The 19555-nt window shown below is 58.7% G+C and overlaps 1 protein-coding gene across 1 annotated transcript in view; it reads right to left on the minus strand.

Moving 5' to 3' along the window:
* Positions 1 to 421: 421 nt before the first annotated feature.
* CARD11 (caspase recruitment domain family member 11) overlaps positions 422 to 19555 on the minus strand; it is a 56489-nt gene continuing 37355 nt past the window's right edge. Inside the window, exons 13-25 of the mRNA XM_032394214.1 lie at positions 19391 to 19491; positions 18497 to 18549; positions 16973 to 17105; positions 16386 to 16587; positions 16052 to 16178; positions 14477 to 14717; positions 13831 to 13927; positions 13415 to 13510; positions 11674 to 11809; positions 10338 to 10517; positions 5631 to 5755; positions 3949 to 4064; positions 422 to 2193 (exon numbers count right to left, since the gene is read on the minus strand). Coding sequence (XP_032250105.1) covers positions 1989 to 2193; positions 3949 to 4064; positions 5631 to 5755; positions 10338 to 10517; positions 11674 to 11809; positions 13415 to 13510; positions 13831 to 13927; positions 14477 to 14717; positions 16052 to 16178; positions 16386 to 16587; positions 16973 to 17105; positions 18497 to 18549; positions 19391 to 19491 — 1812 coding nt within the window. The 3' untranslated portion in view covers positions 422 to 1988. The remainder of the gene's footprint in view (positions 2194 to 3948; positions 4065 to 5630; positions 5756 to 10337; positions 10518 to 11673; positions 11810 to 13414; positions 13511 to 13830; positions 13928 to 14476; positions 14718 to 16051; positions 16179 to 16385; positions 16588 to 16972; positions 17106 to 18496; positions 18550 to 19390; positions 19492 to 19555) is intronic.

Below are 19555 nucleotides of genomic sequence, written 5' to 3' on the forward strand. Positions count from 1 at the left end.
AAAAAAACCCTGCAGGATGCACAGTGTTGTTTTTTTAGACTGAGATATTTATCAAAAGCTCTTTTAGGGGAGCCTGGGTGGCTCAGTCGTTAAGTGTCTGCCTTCGGCTCAGGTCATGATCCCAGGGTCCTGGGATCGAGCCCCTCGTCAGGCTCTCTGCTCCACGGGAAGCCTGCTTTTCCCTCTCCCACTCCCCCTGCTTGTGTTCCCTCTCTAGCTGTCGCTCTCACTGCCAAAATAAATAAATAAAATCTTTAAAAAAAAAAAAGCTCTTTTATTCGTAATTCGTATCTTGAATATGCGGCCAAAACCTAGCAGATCAACGCATGCCCACAGTATTTAAGACCAGAAGTTGTTCCTGTATCTGTTAGGAATTGCTTTAAGCTGTAAGAAACCAAGGACTGAAATAATAGCCATTGAACACAAGATAAAAATTTATTTCTGTCCCATGTAAACAAAACCCAAGCAGTAGTCCTGGGCTCCAAAGTGCCATCAGTGACTCAGACTCCTTTTCTCTTTCTTCACCACCCTCTGAGCAGAGTTTCCATTTTCAAGGTCACCTCAAGATCCAAGATGACTGCTGGAGCTCCAGCCATCACATCTGTAGTCCAGGCAGGAAACTAGAGGAAGGGTTGTTTGTCTGCTTTGTCTTTCCTCCAAACCTTGTCGCCTTACAGTTCCTTGATTCCTCCCTAGCTGCAAGGGAGGCTGGGATATATGGTCTCTTAGCCGTACACAGTTTCCCAGAATAAAAACAGGATTCTGTTAGTAAGGAAGGGAGTGTGGAGACTGGGTTGTCAACCAGTAGTTTCTCCCACAGTTCCCATGAACACGCAGACCTAGGATGGAAGCCCAGCCTGCCACCTACCCAGTTGATGAATACTCAGCGTGGTGCCAGGCTGGACGTGGCCTGCTTTTGGCCACGCCCGGTCGGGTCCATACTTGGAAAGTCTGCAGGAAGGGGTCAAGGGGGCAAATGGCTCTAGAACCCACAGGGCCTTTGCTATCTGCTGTGGAGGGAAGCAGAGCTCTCCTGCACGCACACTCCCCGTGCCAGCTCCTGGGCAGTGGGAGCAAACCCCATCGAGACCCGTACCCCACATGCTGGACGGAAAGGAGCGAGGCTGTGCGTATGAACGGGATGTGCAGAGAAGCAGAGGGCCCGTGTGGGGAGAGCAGAGTAAGGGGCTCTGGCCTCAGGGCTGGAGTCGGTGGGGGGGGGACCTCCCAGGCAGCCTATGGAAGGACGGGCCCTTCCCAGAGTGACTTGGTAACTTGTCACCCAAATCAGGACGTATGCTAGTCAAAGAGGGGCTGTTAGTCATCCCGCCCAAAGCCCAGGTACAAATCAGGTGTGTCCTGGGTAGACTGGGATGTGCGGTCTGCCTGCCTGCACCCGACACGGGGCCTGACCTTAGCTTTGCAGAAGTGGTTTGCAGGTTACAGAGGGCGCAAGGGTTGAAAACCTCTGCCAGTGATGAAATAATAATTTTTAAAAAGTTTGTAAACAAGGAAATGGAGAGATTTTAATGCAAGAAAAATAGTAGCATGGCACGTTTCCTGTTCCGCCCCAACTGCCCTGCCTGGAAATGTGTATCCGGTGTGTCCCGAGGGCTGGCGGGTGCCCTGGCGTTCCGGGTCCCTGCCCTACAGGAAGCACACCTGCTCCCTGCGTTACATTCATCCGCTGCTCCGGCTTCCGAGGGGCCGCTGGCCTCCGGCCTGCCGTCGTGTCCTTCGGGGGGGCCTGCCTCCCTGCTGGTGCCACGGGGCAGGACCCCTCGGCCAGGTCAGCCCCGGGGGTGGGGGGGCACACACCCGTCCCGTTCCCACCGGAGAGTGTCTGTCCCTGCAGCTGCGTCTGCCCCAGGGCTCGCTGGGGGTGGGGGTCCCCATAACGGGGTGGACGGAGCCCCCTTGCCCCCACAGCACTGCCCGCTGGGGTCCGGACACCCCTGGGAGCTGCGCTCAGACTCCAGGGGCCCGCCTCACAGCTGGTCCTCGTCCACCCAGACGGTCTTGCGCTGCTCTTCGCTGATCTTGTCTTTGAGGACACGGAGCAGCTCCTCCACGCTGCCCCACATGTCGGCTTCCACCGTGGAGTACAGGCAGGGTAAGGCTTCTAGCTCCTTCTCCTTCAGCCGGCACAGCCGCAGGAATTCCTCCTCCGTCTCGGGCCGCGGCAGCATCTTCCTGTGGGCAGAGGGCGGTGGGGGGACAAGGGGCACTGTGGGAGCTGCATGCGTGCCCGGCCGGGGGACCGCCGTCTGCCCACGCGTGGGGGTGGGGAGGTGGGGGGGGGAGCCTCGGGGTGGGGGTGGGGGGCGCTGTGCAGCCGGACCCCCCGCCCACCCCACGGCCACCACCTGCCACCTTCCAGCACACGGCCGTGCCGCGGGCCCTGTTATTCTGGTCCCTGTGGAGATCCCAAGAGGTGGGGCTTAAAAAAATATCTTTTATTTTTATTTCCTTTAGTTTACTTTAAAAAAGCAATTCTTCCATTTTCAGAGCTGGTTGGTTGATTGAGCAGGGGAGCTGTGACACTCCTTAGTCTTATTTAATTGTGGTAGCATGCACGTCCACGTTTCCATCCTGACCGTTTCTTAAGAGTACGGTTCAGGGGTGTTAAGTTTATCCACATCACCGTGCCTCCAATCTCCAGAACTTTTTCCATCCTGTGAAACTGAGACGCACACCCATGAACGCTCTAATTCCCTGCTCACGCTCCCCGGCCCCTGGCACCACTGTCTACCCGTCTGTGAATCGTCCAGGGCTGTGATGTAAGCTGAATTGTGCAGTTATCTGTCCTTTCGTGCCTGGCTGATCTCGTGGAGCCTCGTGTCTTCAAGGTGGTCGCAGGTGTCAGAACGTTCTTCCTTTCTAAGGCTGAGTCATGGACCACATTCTGTGTATCCATCCATCGACGGCCACTTGGGCTGCTTCTGCCTTTCGACTCTTGGGAATAACGCTGCCGTGAACGTGGGTGAGCAGTGATCTTGTTGAGACGGCGCTTTGGATTCTTCCGGGCAGATACCCTGGAGTGGGACCACTGGGTCACACGGTCCTTCTGTGAGGGACCCTCCGAGCCACTGTCTTCCGCGGTGGCTGCGCCATCTCACGTTCCCGCCCGCAGTGCGCCAGGCTTCTCCCCAGGCTCACCAACACGTGGCCACTTCTGGTTTCCAGACAGCAGAACGTGTGCGCAGTGGCGAGCTGGGGACCTTGGTCTTGTGTGCTCTTTCATGGGTTCCCCAGGGCCAGGCACTTAACAGGCGTTCAGTAAAGATCTGGTGGAAGAGGCGAGTGGCCTCCCCTCCCCTCGCACTTGCAGCATGTGAAGGAGGGCGGGGTCCGGGAGAGCGCCACGTAGTGGCCAGGCCCCAAACCCACAGCCAGCCCTGCAACAAACACCACCGGCTCTACCTTGAACACGGATTCAGACCTTTCCTCACCACCCGCCAGGTAGGATCCAGGTCCCAGCTCCTGCCCGGGTGCTCCTAACCACTGTCTCCACACAGCAGCTGGAGGGAGCCTTTTATGTCCTGTTAGATCACGTCACTCGCATGGTCCGGACCCTCGGCTGCAGGTCGCTCTCCCCGCGCTGCGCCCCACATGGCCTCCTGCAGCTGTCCCCGCCTCGAGGTCTGCGCCCTTCTCCCTCAGCACCTGCCCGGCCGCCCTCACTGCACTGGGGCCGCTCGAGTCAGCTTCCCTTCCCCAGCCGCCTGGGTCCCACAGCCATGCCTCCCGGCCCTCGTGCCCCTGGACGTGCTCTGTGTGTGTGGGTTACTGTCTCCACTGCTAGAGGCTGGGGGTCGTGTCTGCCCTGGGCTGCAGCCGGGCACTCAATGACGATGCCCTAAAAAGGTGAGCAGGGGGACCAAGCAGAGGTGTGGCAGGGAGGGAGGGGGTGCCGGAGGCCCCGGGAGAGGGGTCTCAGAGTCCTACCTGAACCTCTTGATGTTCTTCTCCGACACCCGAATGAAGAGCACGATGGGGTAGATCCTGGACTTGATCAAGTCTCTGGTGCAGCTGATTCCAGCCTCCAGCAGACAGTGTTTGTCCTGCAAGCACAGCGGCCGGCGGTCAGCAGCCCCTCCAGCCCCTCTGGGTAGCTGAGGCGGGGCCCGGGGTGCAGGGTCAGGCTCCGCCGGACAGGGACAGGGGCAGGGGCGAGAGCCCCGAGTGCTCCCAGCTGCAGCAGGGAGAAGCCCAGGGTGAAGCCCGACCCCTGCTTGTCCGCACACTCGGTTCCACAGGCTTGTGCACAGCGGCGGGCGCTGCCGGAGCCCCGGCATTGGGCCCGAGGTGAGGCAGGCAGCATGAGTGAGTTTTAATGAAAAGCACAATCAGCTTCGGGAACACCTGCTACTCCCCTCAGCTTACGAAGGCATTCGTGGTACTATCAAGGGTGGAAAACACCCGAAGGGTGAGGTGGGGCTGGACGGTCCTGGGAGCATCTGCAAGGGTTCTCGGGCATGACTCCCTGGCACCCAGGAGCTCATCGCTTCTGAAGGACAATCTCTGTGTTGCTGAAAGTGTCACTTCAAAAACCAACCAACCCCAAGAAGCCCTAAGCCTCTGTGCTGAGACAGAACACTAGTAGAGGAAAGTGTGTGTGTTCCTAAGCGTGCACGAGTGAATTTTCACAACCCAAACCTGCCCCCACCCCTGTGCTCCTTCTGGTCACTGCCCTCGCTCCCCGCCCGCGTGGCCACTGCCCAGACTCCTAACAGCCCAGATCCATCCGCTGGGCAGCCTCACCTTTCCAGGGACAACCATCTCGGCTCCGACCCTGCCCACTCACATCCTATCCGCTCCAACATCAGAATTCCCTAAACTGCTGTGGCCCAGACTTTAAAACCAAATAAACAGTTCCAGGCTGGATAGCTCTGCCCGTGCTTTCATCTGTGTGAGTGACAACATTGGGGGGGGGTGGCATGTGGCAGGTGGCAGATGCGGAGCTCCCGTGGGCACCTGCTCGCCCCCCCCCACCCCCCTGAGGTCACCATCCACTGCAGAGCTGACCCCTCAGGTGCTGGGCAGTGCTCAATGGATAGCTTTGCTTTGGAAAGGTCCCAGAAGGACCGGGCTCGATGCCGGGGCTGTGGTGGCGCCCACCGCTGTGCACAGCCCTGTGGAACCAAGTGTGCAGACAAGAACTCAATGCTTGGGGCCGATAAGGACCACGTTGTCTGGCTCCAGAAGATTCTAGAACGCATGCAGACACCTCTCCTGCATTGCTGCCAGTTTCCCTCCTGAGGTGAACAGGACTCCTGGCACCCATTTGTTCTCCTTGTCTCTCGCCCTGACCCAGGCTCCCTGTCTCTGGCCCTTGTTCTCACAGTCAAGCACATGCACAGCCCTGGACGATGTGAATCGGGCATGCCAGTGCCAGGAGCCTTCAGAAGTAGAAGCTGGTTTCAAACGATCAACGTGCATGTCGGGCCCCAAAGAACAAGGGCGTGTGGAGAGGGAACATGGAGCAGAAGACAAAAGGAAAAGGAGGAGGTTTGCCCACAGGGAGGTGAGAGCAGCTCTGCACCCCACCCTTGTCCATGGCTGAGGCTGCCTCACAAAGATAACCAGTGGTATCACCCCATCCGGCTAGCCCCCAACCCCCACCTCACCTTGGCGGCCACAGCTTCAATGTTGGCGGGAACAATGCATTCGAAAGTGTTGGGGTTCTTCTCTCGGGAGTAGATGATGGTCTCCATCTTCTGCTTCCTGAGGAACTCGTCTCTGGTGACAACATCTGCAGACAGAGGGCCAGTCCTGAGGGCAGCACAAACCTCCCCTTTCTGGGCTCAACAGAACTCCATGTTGATCTGCTTATGGCCACATTGAAATGAATCCGAGCTCCTCTACTAGACTGTGAGGCTTCTCAACGGCAGAGTCAAGGTCACACTTCTTTACACTTCCCACAGCAGCCCACAGAAGAGCTGGTTGGTAAATTCTCAGCGTTAAGTTTCACTGGACAAAGGAGCTCAGGCACTGAGGTGCAATACTGGTGAGTTGTCTATCATGACGCATAGACAACTGTCCACCCACCCACCCACCCACCACCCATCCATCCATCCATCCACCCACCCACTCACCCACCCATCAACCAACCAACCATCCACCCATGCAACCATTCATCCATCCATCCTTCCACCCATCTATGCATCCATCCCTCCACCCATCCATTCATCTACCCATCCAAACAACCATCCAACCAACCATCCACCTACCCACCCACCCATCCAACTGTCCGTCCATCCACCCATCCACCCATCCACCCACCCACCCATCAACCAACCAACCAACCATCCACCTGTGCAACCAATCATCCATCCACCCATGCAACCATCCATCCATCCACCCATGCAATCATCCATCCATCCATTCATCCACCCACCCATCCAACCAACCATCCATCCATCCATCAACCCACCTGCTCACCTACCCATTATCCATCTAACCATCCATCCATCCATTAATCCACCCATCCATCTACCTATCTATCCACCCATCCAACCACCCATCCAACCATCCACTCACCCATCCATCCATTCATTTACTCATCCACCTATGCAACCATCCATCCATCCATCCAACCATCCATCCATCTATCACCTATCCACCTATCCATTCATCTACTCATCCATCCACCCACCCAACCATTCAACCATTCATCCATCCACCCATGCAACCAYCCATCCATCCAACCAACCATCCATCCATTCAACCATCCATACATTCATCCCTCCCTCCATCCATCTACCCACCCATCCATCCACTCATCCAACCATTCATCCAACCACCCACCCATCTACCTATCCATCTATCCATCCATCCATACATTCATCCCTCCATCCATCCATCCACTCATCCAACCATTCACCCATCCACCTACCTATCCATCTATCCACCCATCCACTCACCCATCCATCCATTCATCTACCCATCCACCCATGCAACCATCCATCCATCCACCTATTACCTATCCACCCATCCATTCATCTACTCATCCATCCATCCATTCATCCATCCACCCATCTAACCAACCAACCATCCACCCATCCATCCATCCACCCACTCACTCACCCATCCAACCATCCATCCATCCCTCCCTCCACCCATCCACCCACCCATCCAACCATCCATCCATCCATCCACCTACCTATCTATCCACCCATCCACCTACGTATCTATCCATCCATCCACCCATCCATTCATCTACCCATCCACCAATACACCCATTCATCTGCCTATCTACTCATCCACCTACCCATCCATTCAACCATCTACCCAAGATCCCACCATCCCATTAAGTTTTTATTGAAATTTAACATTTATTGGAAATCTACTAAGGATCAATCATTAGAATAAAAATATGATAAAAACATAGCTGTTGTTGTACTTGAGAACCTATGATGTAGCTGCGGAGAAGGATGTAAGATACAGTAAACTATGAAACAACTTAGTAGGTGCAGTGCTGGGCTATTTATTGTGGCAGCTGTGAGGAGATGTGGAGGGAACAGGGGAACAGGCAAGCTTCCTGGAGGAGGAGGTATGAACTGGAGGCCCCACTCACTTGCTGGGTGACCCTGAACACATCTTTAATCTCTTGACTTCAGATTTCCCATTTATGAAAGGAGGGTGGAGTCAGTCCAGGACTGGAATTCCCTGCTTAGGCCCAGGCCGACCGGGGGAGCCCACACGAGCCCCCAAGTTTGGCATGTACACTACATTGTGCACTGGAAGTAAGTGGGAAGGGATCTGGGGGACAGCCAGCAGGGGAGGAGCTGCGGGTGATTTCGGGGGAGGGAGGCAGCCTAGAACGCCCACCCTACGGTGCCTACAGCTCCCTGGCTGTGAATGAACCAAGGGGAAGACAGAGCATGTTTGCAGAGTTCAGAGTGGCTACGTGGGATTTCTAAATCAGGCTTTCTACCTAACCTCATATCACCAGGGAGCCAACTGAAAAATGCTTGGAGCCTCAGGCAGGAGTGAGGTCCTCTACCCAGAGCCTCCCTGCAGGGTGTGTGAGGCTCCCAGATAGGCAGGCAGAGGAAGAGCATGGGAGTGCACACCCTTGAAAGGTTCCTGCACCTGAAGCTGGGCTTGGGAGGGCCGTGGAGGCATGCGGACTCTGTTGAGATAGGAGGTGGGTGCCGCGGTGGCTGCAGGACCCGGCGCTCAGCGAGCTGTGGGACCCACGTCTGCGCCCTTCCTGCTCCACGTGGGGGGGCTGAGAACCTGGAACCCATGCTGCGCTTGGCCCCAGGGTAGCCTCTGGCCATCCATGAGCCTCTAACTTCTAGGAGAAGTGGCCGTTATTATCCTGGTTTTGCAGGTGAAGAAACAGAGAGGTTGATAACTTGCTCCAAATAAACAGCTGGGGAGGGGTGGGGAGGGGCAGAACCTAACCCGGACACCACTCGCCTCAAAGAACATGATCTTTCCCACCAACCACACTGTGTGCCAAGGCCCTCTTGGCCAGGGGCTGTAGAGGATCTAAAGCATGGAAGGAGGGACACTGGGGGTGCGGCCTCTCACTTCCCACTGAGCCGGGCATCCCGGGAGACCTCGGGTGCATCGGCGTCAGCATGCAGAAGGCTGCGTGCGGAGCTGCCTTCCAGGAATCAGCAGGTGGGTCTGCTCCTGCTCAGGAGCTGTCCCACCGTAACGTTAGGGCTTACTGATAAACGCAGGCAGCGAAAGCAGAAGTGAATGCTCAGGACGTCTGGATCCCGGCCAGGGACTGTTCTGAGGGCTCTGAGGCCTGGCCCCGCAGGAGAACCTCTGGGGGAGCTTTGCATAAAGGATTCCCGATGGATGGATATGGCTGCCCGGCCCGCAGGGATGCCACTCTGCCGCAGTGGGAGCAAACCCATGGATGGATCTCAAAAACATTATGTGGGGCGAAAGGAGCCAGGTTCAGGTGATTCTACACTGCACGGTTCCTTTTGTAGAAAAGTCTAGAAAATGCAAACCGATGTGTGATGGGTAGCAGATCAATAGTGCCTGGGGCAGGGGGTGGAGGGGAGCCCGAGGGGACGCAATGTTCTGTCTCTTGGTCGTGGCTGGGGTCACGGGGTGCAGACACCTGCCCAAACTCATTCAACTGCACACTTGAAATGGGGGCGTGTTGCTCTACGTAAATTGCACCTCAGAGGGTGAACTCAAAACCTTGACACCTCCACGTCACGTCCACTAGGATGACTACTGTTAAGGCAAACGACCAGTGTTGGTGAGGTCGGGGAGAAACCGGGACCTTGTGTGCGCTCGGGGGGCAGACGGAGTGGTGTGGCCGCTGTGTGCTCGGGGGGCGGACGGAGTGGTGTGGCCGCTGTGCAGACGGGTGCGGCACTTTAAAATCACCACGTGAGCCAGCAATCTCACTGCTGGGTCTCTCCCTGAAAAAACTGGAAGCACGGACTTGACGAGGTGCTTGTTTGCCCACGTTCACGGCAGCATGATTCCCGGCAGCCGAGAGGCGGAAGCACCCCATGTGTCCATTGGTGGATGATGGATGGACACGAGGTGGCCCATCCACACCGTGGAATATCCCTCGGCCTTAACAAGGAAGGACGTGCTGAAACCTGCTACCACAGGGATGGACCTCGAGGACATGATGCTGAGTGACAGAAGCCAGAGGCCAAGGGACAGACACTGGATGGCTCCCCTTATGTGAGGCCCGCAGAGGAGTCAGATCCACAGAGACAGACAGTAAATGGTGGGCGCCAGGGGCTGGGGGTGGGGAGTGAGTGTTTAATGGGGACAGTTTCAGTTTGGGAAGATGAAGAAGTTCTGGAGATACATGTCCTTAATACCCCTGAATTGGACACTTAGAAGTGGTTAAGGTGGTAAATTTTACGTCATGTATATTTTGTTATAACAACTTGCCCCCCTCCCCCTGGGCTGGGCACCTGACATTTGGTTGGAATGGGCGGCCCTGGACGTCCATGATTTAAATGCAGACGATGCTGAGGATGATTCTAGTTTGCAGCCAGGATTGGGGCTCACCCTGTCTGCAGGGTGTACGACCATGGTCCCCTGGCCACATCGAGGACATGGAGGCTCTAGTGATGGGTGGCTTGCCTCTTACCTAAGGGCCCGGAGTGGGCACCCCAAGTCACGTCTCCTAACTGACCCTGTGCCCTTCGTCCCGGACCCTCAGTGTGAATGGTGAAGGGGAGGCCAGCGTTCCCTGCTCTAAGGCCACGGTGAACTCTGAGAGGGCTGCCGTGGCACCAGGGACCGCGACGCCCCCTCCCCATGCACACCTGGCCAGGAGGGAGCGTGGCCCTTCCGTCCGCTCTCCCGCCCCGCTGGTGGGGCGCACTCACCTGGCTTGCACATGGTGAACTCCATCGCACCCCCTGAGTTGAGCAGCTTCTGGACCAGCGCCTTGGCCAGCATGGTGGGCGTGAAGAGGACGGGCCGGCGGCGCTCACAGTGGAAGGCACGCACCAGGCTGTAGGGGATCAGGCTGAGGTTCTTGCTGAGCTCACTCTCGGGGTCCAGCTCTGGGAGGGGACAGGAAAGGGCCAGCGCTGAGACCCTGGCCTGCCCGCCAGGGTGCAGGGCACGGAGGGCCTGGGAGCCTTGTTGACCCCATGGAGCCCGCAGGAACCAGGACGCCCCTTGGCCATCCAGGAGTGTTTACGAGGTGCCCCACGGGCCGGGCCCTGTTCTGGGAGCTGGGGCAACGACCCTGCCTCCTGGTGCTTGTTTTCAGGGAGGTGGTAGTGGCAGGAGTGCTGAGCTCTCCAGGAGGGGGCTGGAGTGGGATGAGCAAGGACGGCTTTTCTGAGGACAGTCAGGGACTGGGGCCAGTGCTCAGAGAAGAAGCCGGGCGAGGAGAGCTGGTGGAGCAAGGGCGGTCCGCGCAGAGGGGCAGGCGGGTGGGCAGAAGGAGAGTGAGGGGCCGGCAGGAGCGGACGGGGGGGCAGGGGTGGGCAGGGCCGGCCAAGAGGGGCTTGGGGCTTATTTCAGAAGCTCTGGGAAGCCACCAGGGCCAGAGGCAGGGAGGGACGTGGCCTTCCTTCTGCCTTTTCAAGCCTCTCTGGCTGGTGTGCGGGAAGCAGCGCAGAGCCGGCCCCCAGCAGCTCCAGGAACCGCCGCCCCACAGCCCAGCGGCTTGTCCTTTCCTTTGTCCTCTGACCTGGCCGTCGGAGGGCCAGCCTGGAAAGGAGCCCAGGCCCTCTGGCCATCCGTGCCCGGGCCAGCCTGGCCCTGCGAGGACAGCCGGCAAGGCTGGCTCGCCGTCAGCAGGGCCTTCCACAGGGGCCTGTGTAGCCAGCGACCCCTGGCCGCTTGATAAACGGCCAGAAGCACGCAGTGGGGAGAGAAATCAATAAGTGAACACTTTGCAGCAAACAGCTCCAATTAACACGGGCATCTGGGTTCCAACCAGCTACAGCGAGTGTTCGTTAGGGGTGAGCCTGGCGGGAGGCCCCCCTCCTGCCGCCCCCCCGCCCGCCCCCCCCGCCGGTGGGCTGTGTGCGCCGTCCAGCAAAGGCCAGACGGGTCCCCTGGCAGATCCTCCCAGGGCAGGACCCTCTTTTGAGGGAGTAGGTGTCCCAGCCCCCCTGGTGGGGACCCACGGGATGACATGCCCAGACCCTCGGCAGCCCCCAGGCCAGCAGGAGGTGGGGAGGGGCCAGGCGGTCAGTGCCATACCTTCCTGCTTCTCAGTCAAGAGTTTGGTAGCATCCAGGGACGTCCGGGCCAGGCTTCCCAGTGGGCTCCCCGAGACAATACGGACTCGCTCGTTGCTGTTCATTCTCTTGTACTTGTTCTCAGACCTGCTGACAAACTGGAGGACAGGGGCGGGGGGGCGGGGGGCTTTGCTTCTAACCAGACCGAGCTGCCTCCACCCGGGCACGGGCAGACCTCTGCTCAGACCGCAGCTCTGCCCCTGGGGGCCGGCGTCAGTCACTTTCCCCCATGAAAACAGGAGACACCTAGCAGGCCGAGAGGGTCCTTTAGCTGTTTCGGACGTCATTAGCAGGTAAGTAAGCAAACAAAGGCGGATTCTCTCTCCTCCCTAACCAGGCTTGAAGCCTGTCGAGGGGTGGGATGCAGGTGCGGTGTGTGGGGAGTCCCTCTGGCAATCCCATGCACATTGCTGGGGAGCCGCGGTTGGAAGGTCCCTGTCTGGGAGCCCCTGTTAGCAGGACGGCTCCATCTCCCATGATGTTGCCCTTCACAACCCCTGCCTCAGTATCCCCAAGTGCTCTGGGGGTGCCTGCTCCCTTGTACGATTCAGAATTGAGCCCTGGAGGGTAGAGAGGAATGCCCCAATGGTGGACACAGAATCTAAATTCCCACCTACTCCCTGGGCTACTTTGATCTCTCCATACCCTCCTGCTGCAGGAAGAAAAATCCAGGGAGCTGAGATCTCGGTCAGGCCCTGTTGTTCACTGGCCCTTGGGTGAGCCACCCAGAGACGCCCAAGGTTTATGACTCCTGCATGACATGTGGGCAGTGACGTGAGCAGGACCATGTGGTCTCACGTGGTCCTGCCTTCAGGAGTAGCTCAGACTCACGAGGGCTCCTTCCACCTCCCTAAGTATCTTTCTGGTACCTGTCTGCATCTATCTGGTTTCAGGGTCACATCGTTAACCATTTCTCTGGGTTTCCTATCTTTCCACATCAGGATGGAGCAGTGGAGTGACACACCAGCTTCTCTGGGGCCTGATTAGCACAGAATCAACACAGGAATGTCCCCGCGGGGCCACATCTTAGCTCTTGTCAGCCCGTAACAGAAGAAAGGGCTGCACAGAATGCTTCTGCATTTATGTATATGTGCTGCCCAAGCGAGCACTGCTTCTGCATTTATGTGAAATCCCTTCTGAAGATATCACCTACTGTGCTATTCAATGTCCTTGTAAAAGGATTCATGCAAAAAAAAAAAAAAAAAATCCATTTCAGAGTTAAGTATAGGGGAAAAATTTTTCTGGTCCCAAAGAACTAAAATGTTTCTGTGGTCAGATTAGATTTAAAGAATATGTAGTGTTTCCCTTTTTTCCTTGGCTGCCAGGATGCTCAGAGATAAATTTCATGCATGATCCCAGGGACGAAACTGACCTAGACGCTTACGATGTTTGTTTTCTTCTCCTGATACACTGTTTCTGATCTGTTAATACTTGAATAGTTAAGTTATTTAAGTTCTTTTAGCCTTAAGTCCCTCTAATCTTTTATGAAATTGATGTTGTTTCCAACAGGTGCAGAGACTGTCTACCGACCTGTCACTGTGAGGATACACTGGGATGGGAAATGTGAGGCACTTGAGAAGTTGCAAGTGGGGTACAAACACAAAGCACGGTTATTTTGATCAGGTCTTCTCGGCAGTGAGAGGGCAAGCCATAGCAAAACGTGACTGCGAAGAAAAGTCAGGAGGCGCTCTGGGGTGCTTTACCTGAAGGAGTTGGCCAAAAAGGAAACTTGCTCGAGAGAGGCGGGGACTGACCCGGGGGTCACTGGTGGAAAGCGGCTCTTCGGGCTGCAGGGTGTTCTGAAATCAGTTATCAGTCAGTCAGACGCGCTGGGCTTGGCAGGACACGAGAGCCCACGGAGGCCGCCGAGAACCAGGGACGCGTCCTCAAGCCCCCTCGGTGCACAGGGGAGGAGTGCCAGTCGTGGAACCAAGGCATTCCAGAAGGGGAGCAAGCTTGGAGGGCAAGGGGAGCCCCGAGGCTTGTCCTAGCAGAGACCAGAGATGCAGGGGAAGGGCTGCCTCCCTGCGAGGGGCCGGTCCCCGAGGGCAGGGCTCTTCCTGGAGGGGCTGTCCCATCCCTGAGGAACCAAGTCCCCGTAACCCACTGGGGGACCTACCCGGAGTGCCCGCAGGGTGTGGTGGCTGGTGTCTGCCTCCTCTCGGCTGCCCCTGTGCATTAGACGCTGCAGCTTGACCAGGAGGAGCTGCTGGGCTCTGGGGGAGACGGGAGGGGAGGGCAGAACCTCAGGGCCGGGCCTGCCCCTGTGCAGGGGGAGCTCTGGGACCCGGGGGCACCCCAGGGAGGACACGGCTCCCGGGCAGCTCGGCTTGAGTCCCACGCCAGTGCTGACTGAGGCTAAGCCACTCCTCCGAGCCTTGGAGGTGGGGTCTGCCGATGCCGACCTCACAGGGCTGGCCCGAGCGACCGCCGGAGCCCACAGGTGCTTCACAGACACCTGCCGCGTCTGACCGATGCGCCACCGCTGCACAATCATGTAAGGATGTCAGGCAGGTGGCCTGCGGCTACGCCACCCACGACTAGCAAAGGGGCGTAAAGCCGAGAGCCCGGCATTCCCTGGCCACGACCGGAGGGGGATTTCCCGGGCGTGAGTGAAGCCACAGGACTTAAGGGGGCAGTGTCCCGGGGCAGGCAGGGGAGGCTTCAGGGGGACGAGGGAATGGGGGGGCCTCACTGGTCAGCAGGCAGCAGTCCCCTCACCCCCTGCCCCCCCCCCCCCCGCCCGGCACCGGCTCCGGCCTCACCGGCTGTAGCTGGGTATGGTGCCCGTGTCCAGGTCGTGGTCCGTGAAAGGGTCGACCCGCGCGCACAGCCACTCATGCCTGTCCTGGTACATGGTGTCGCGGACATGCACAACGTCATCACACTTCAGGGACAGGGAGCAGGCGTCCAGCTGGCTGGAGATGTTCAGGTTCAGCCGGATGTAGAAGGAGTCCCCCGAGGTGACCAGGCCCTCCTCCATGTCCTTCAGCAGCTTCCGGTACCCTGCGCAAGGGGGGAAGGTCAAGGAACTGCCAAGAACCTCCGGGCGCAAATTCCCTCCTCGCTGCCTGCAAAGACGCGCCCGCGTGGCACGTTCCTCTTAGAGCTCGCGGGGTTTCCCTCTTTGTCTTGGCTGCCCAGGAGCTCACAGCTAAGTTTTGTGCCAAGTTGCAACAAGTCTAGGACCTCGGCTACGATCTCCACGCCCTCCACGCGTTCATTTACCCCTTCTCCTGTGTGCACATCTGAGCCGTTCCCAGGCTTTGGCTGTGACGGGTCACTCTGCTGTGGACAGTCTCATACGTGTCTTTGGTGGACACGCGCACTCGTTTCTCCTGGCTCTACTCACGGAAGTAGAATCACTAGGTCCTTGATTTTCTATCCATGTAGCTTTCTAGACACCGCCCAAAGGTTTTCCCAAGCGGTAGGACCACGGCGCGTGTTCTTTTAACCTTATTTAACGCCACTGGCCTTTATAGTGTGAGTTTTTACAAATCCCTTTGGCAGGAAACGGGGCATAAACCGCGAATACAATAAATCCAGCAAACTGAATGTCTGTAACATAAATCCATAATAGAAAGGCCCACACCAGCCCGCACACACAGTTGCCTAACGTGGTGGAAGCTATACCTGCCCTAAGAGCCAGGCCCAGCGTGTCCGTGCCACACACACCGAGGAGCCTTGAACCCGCAGGGCTGTCTGATCAGTGTTCCCGGAGAAGCAGGGGATTCCTGGTTGGGTCCTTCCCACTGCCCTGGTCAGGGTTAACCCCATCACTCTCTGAGCTCTCTGCCTCCTCAGAGAACGGCCCTACAGACGGGACCCTGCTAGGCAGGGACATTTCCTGCCCTGAATTCTGGATCACACAGCTACAACTCTGGGGACGCTGCCGGCCGGTGGGCAGGGCGCCACCCACAGACTTTCTGCTGGGCCGGAAAGCCAGGTGGGAAGAGGGGAGGAGGAGGAGGCGGCTGCGCCCTGTGTGTGGGGACAGAGCATCGCAATCATCTTCTGCACCGACCGGGCGCTGCCGGGAAGGAGTGCAGGCTAGCAGGCCCCAGTGGGGAGCGGCTAGAGAGAAAGTGGCTATTTATGCTCTGTTGAAACATTCATGAGCCCTAGTAGTTAAAAATAAGATCCAGCTGCAGAGATAATCATGCAGGAAAAAACCCCGGAGGTGAGAATGGAGGCGTAGGCTTTGGGAACCGGAAGACAGAGCCTGGTGCTCACCGCCCAGACAGAGGAGCCGCGACCCCAGCCCTGTCCAGGGCCCCCCCTCCCCGCCATGGGCCGTCCTGCTGGCCGTGGCCGAGTGCGGGTGAGCGTGGCGGCTTTACCTTCCTGGTTGACCTTGTAGTGCAGTGTGACGGGGCCGCTGCATCTCTGGATGGTCCAGTGCACCTCCTCCTTTGTGCACGTGTCCAACGGGACGCTCTGCCGCTCGCCTCTGATGCAGCCCTCCAGCTAGATATCAGAGACACGCTGTTCTCCTCGGCTCCACGGGATGAGGGCCGCCCCGCCGGGGAACAAAAACTCCTCTCCCCAGACAGCGACCAGCTCGATGTCGCCGAGAGCCAAGGAAGCATCCCACTGAAACTCATTTGCCTCCCCGTGCGCTGGTGTGCGTGCACGGGTGTGTGCCCACCCCCCCGGCCCCCCCCAGCCCCTCACCAGCAGCAGCTGGTGGCCCTCGCGGAGGCCGGCCTTCTCGGCCAGGGAGCCTGGCTTGACCGTGTGGACGAAGCTCCCTCGCGCGTTGCCCCCGAGCAGGGTGAGCTGTGAGATGAGGCTGTCGCCGTTCAGCGTGGTGTGCTGCACAGAGGGCCCGGGACCTCGCACGTGCCCCACGGACGTGACAGACGGCCGGAAGGGCCTGGGTCAGGGAAGGAAACAGTGGTTAGGCAGCTGTGATTAGGACACGCCATGGGGCAGGCCTCTGAGGGCAGGGTCCTCCCCCTTCCCACCTGGCTTTCCAGCCCGGCAGCAAGTCTCAGGTGGGGCGGGGGCCCGTCGCACATGGAGGACTGCCCCCTTGCCTCTCTGGGTGGCCCTGGACAAGCCCCTCCCTCTCCGGGCCTGGTCGGGGGCTGGGGGCGGGGATGGGTGGTGCTCTCTGGCTCTGGGACACTATGGTTTCTGGACTCTGATTCTAGAATCCAGGGGAGGTGGATGGTTTTTGGGCAATCTTGGGGGTGACTGGCCTTTACCCTGCCATCCCCGCCCCCAGCACTGGCTCCCCACTCCCGCGACCACAGTACCTTTCTAGAGAGAACTTTCTAAACATGAGGTTGACTTGCTCCAGGTCATAGGCATCCAGACCCTCGGACTGGTGGGAGGAGGAGGAGGAGTGGACGGACGGGGGTCCGAAGGAGCAGCGATCGTGACTGTCGTCTGCAAAGGGGCCAGCGCACATGAGGACCCGCAGGGCAGGGAGGGCGGCCCCTACTCCTCCCCGCCTGCCTCCCAGGAAATTCTCCCGCTGGGCCCCGGGCCAGGAGGCCTGCAGCCGGTGCTGCACTGAATGAATCTTCTTCCGGAGAGCCACGCCCCTGCCTCTGAGTCCCTGCTTATGGGAAGCCTCACCAGCTACCTGCTTTTTAAGACTCCTGTTTCTGTGCCTGGGAAAGGGGTCTGCACCAGCTCGCACCCATTCCGCTTTTGAATTGGGGTCCATGTTTTCATCTCGGGACCACCTTAGGTCTTACCATCTGCCACTTCTAGGCCTGTGGGCTGGGGCAGGGCACGAAGGGCAGAGCCTACACCGAGGGCCGAAGCCCCCTCTTCCCAACTCAGCGGGACCCCGAGGACTTGGGGGGAAGACCCCCACTCCCCACAGCCCAGGCGCTGGGATGGAGGATGTGCAAACCCGGCTCTGGGCTGATAACAAGGCTTCTCTGCACCGGGAATTTGTCCTGACGCTGCAGAATGCCTTGGATGGCTGCCCAGAATTCTCTTTTGAGCTCTCTCCTTTCCCAAACTCCTTCAATTCTTCTCATTACCCAGCCTCTATTAGGTGCTAACCTCTCTTTAACACTTGATAGCTCCTGATGGTCCCCAATTAGGGAGAGCTGCTAATCCTTCATCTTATCTGCCGGCAGCCTGAGCTGCTGAGGGTGCAGGCAGGGTTGGGGGAAGCCCGGGAATGAGAGGGCTGGCAGGCCCCACCTGGGGGAGTCTGGGCCAGCCCCCGTGCTTCCAGCTGAGAATGAGCAGGGGCTGCCGGAGGCACGGGGTCATCTCCAGGAGGCCTCTGAACCCTTCCTGCCCCTCTGTCTTCTGCCCACGCAGGCAGGTGCTCGGGGTTGGTACATCACAGCTCTACCACCCGGGTGTTGGCCAGTGCAAGGACCCGGGGATGTGAGTCTTTGTGTCCTGTGCCCCGGGCGTGGTGAGGTGTGGGGGCTCCATGTGCGTTGGGCTGAACCGGACCCCCCCCCCGACTGTAAGGGGCTGCAGCTCCCCTCATTCCCGGCTCTCTGCACGGCTCGTTCTAGGCCCAGGGAACATCCCCTCCATCACACCGGCTCTGCCGTGGGCCTGGTGTAGGACGGCTGCCTACCCTCGGTCTCCCCAGGGCTCGTCTGCCCCACACCTCCAGTCTCGGGGGGGACGGATTCTTTCTGCCCTCTCGACATCCACACCGCATGCGTTTCCTGAGGACCTGGGAGGCGCAGGGCTCTGCCCTGAGCTGGAGGGTCAGGGGCGGGTGACGTGGCCATGCTCCCGCCAGATGGCAGCTGGCCACCACAGCGGTATGCCTCTGCGATCCACCGGGTACCTACCGTCAAAGTCCAAGACATCGAACCCGCCACTGTCATTGTCTTCCTCGACTGTGCTGCAAGACAAAAGGGGGGGATGGGGGAGTGCCTGTGAGCCTGGGAGCTCTCCAGGCCGTGTGTAGTGGTTGAGAGTGGGGCAAGATTCTGGAACATTCCGGCTCTCCGAGAGGCCTTGGCTTGCAGAGGGCAGCATGGGCGGGGGGAAGGTGGATGGAGGGCTGGACAAAGCTGGGCGCTCCGCTGGAGGACAGGGTGTCCCAGGTGGCCGGTGTGAGGAGGCTCATGAAGGGCCGGGGTCAGCCGCGTCCCCGACAGCCCCACTGGCTACTTCCCACTCACTCTCTTCCTGACACAGAGGACTGAGCATCCACTTGAGCTCAGGCCACCTCGTGGGATGGGCCTACACAGCTGAGCATGCCCTTCACACAGGATGGGACGTGCTCCCCAAGTTCCAAGCTCCCCATGAGCGGTTCTTGCTGTAGAGCAACAAGGCCCACACCAGGCCGTGGGCAGGTCGGAGATGTGGATCCCACCCCGTAGGCCACTCGGTGCCACCAGCCCTTCTGGAAGCTCCCCAGGGATCCCTTACACCGAGGGTGAGACGCCCGACGTCCAGCAGAATTCAGTAGCATCTGAATGCCCAGGGAATTCCTCCACTTGTGGCTTTCCCAGTTGGAGATGCGGATGGTTTCCCAGAGGTGAGGACGGGGGAGGGGAAGCAGGAATGGGGAGGCTCTTCCTGGGGTCTACCACTCTTGGGTAGAAAAAAACTGATTTCCGGGCAGCGGGGGGGCAAACCGACGGAGGCGTTGGCATTTGGTAGCGAGCCACACGCCTTCTCTGAGCCTCAGCCTCATCGGTAAAGTGGGCAGCATCCTGCCTCCCCCGGCCACCCACCTGCGGTGAGGTGCGTCTTCCTTGTAGCGCCTGAGAATAGAGTCGTTTCCGGGGGGCTCGGCCGTGATGGACATGATGCTGGAGCGGCTTCGGTGGGGTTGCTTTGAAACACAGACAGATGACACAGATGCGCTATGGGGAGACGGGTATTTACATGCCCGTGCC

This window comes from Phoca vitulina, unplaced genomic scaffold, assembly GCF_004348235.1.
Source record: "Phoca vitulina isolate PV1807 unplaced genomic scaffold, GSC_HSeal_1.0 scaffold79, whole genome shotgun sequence".
Classification (NCBI taxonomy): Eukaryota; Metazoa; Chordata; class Mammalia; order Carnivora; family Phocidae; genus Phoca; species Phoca vitulina.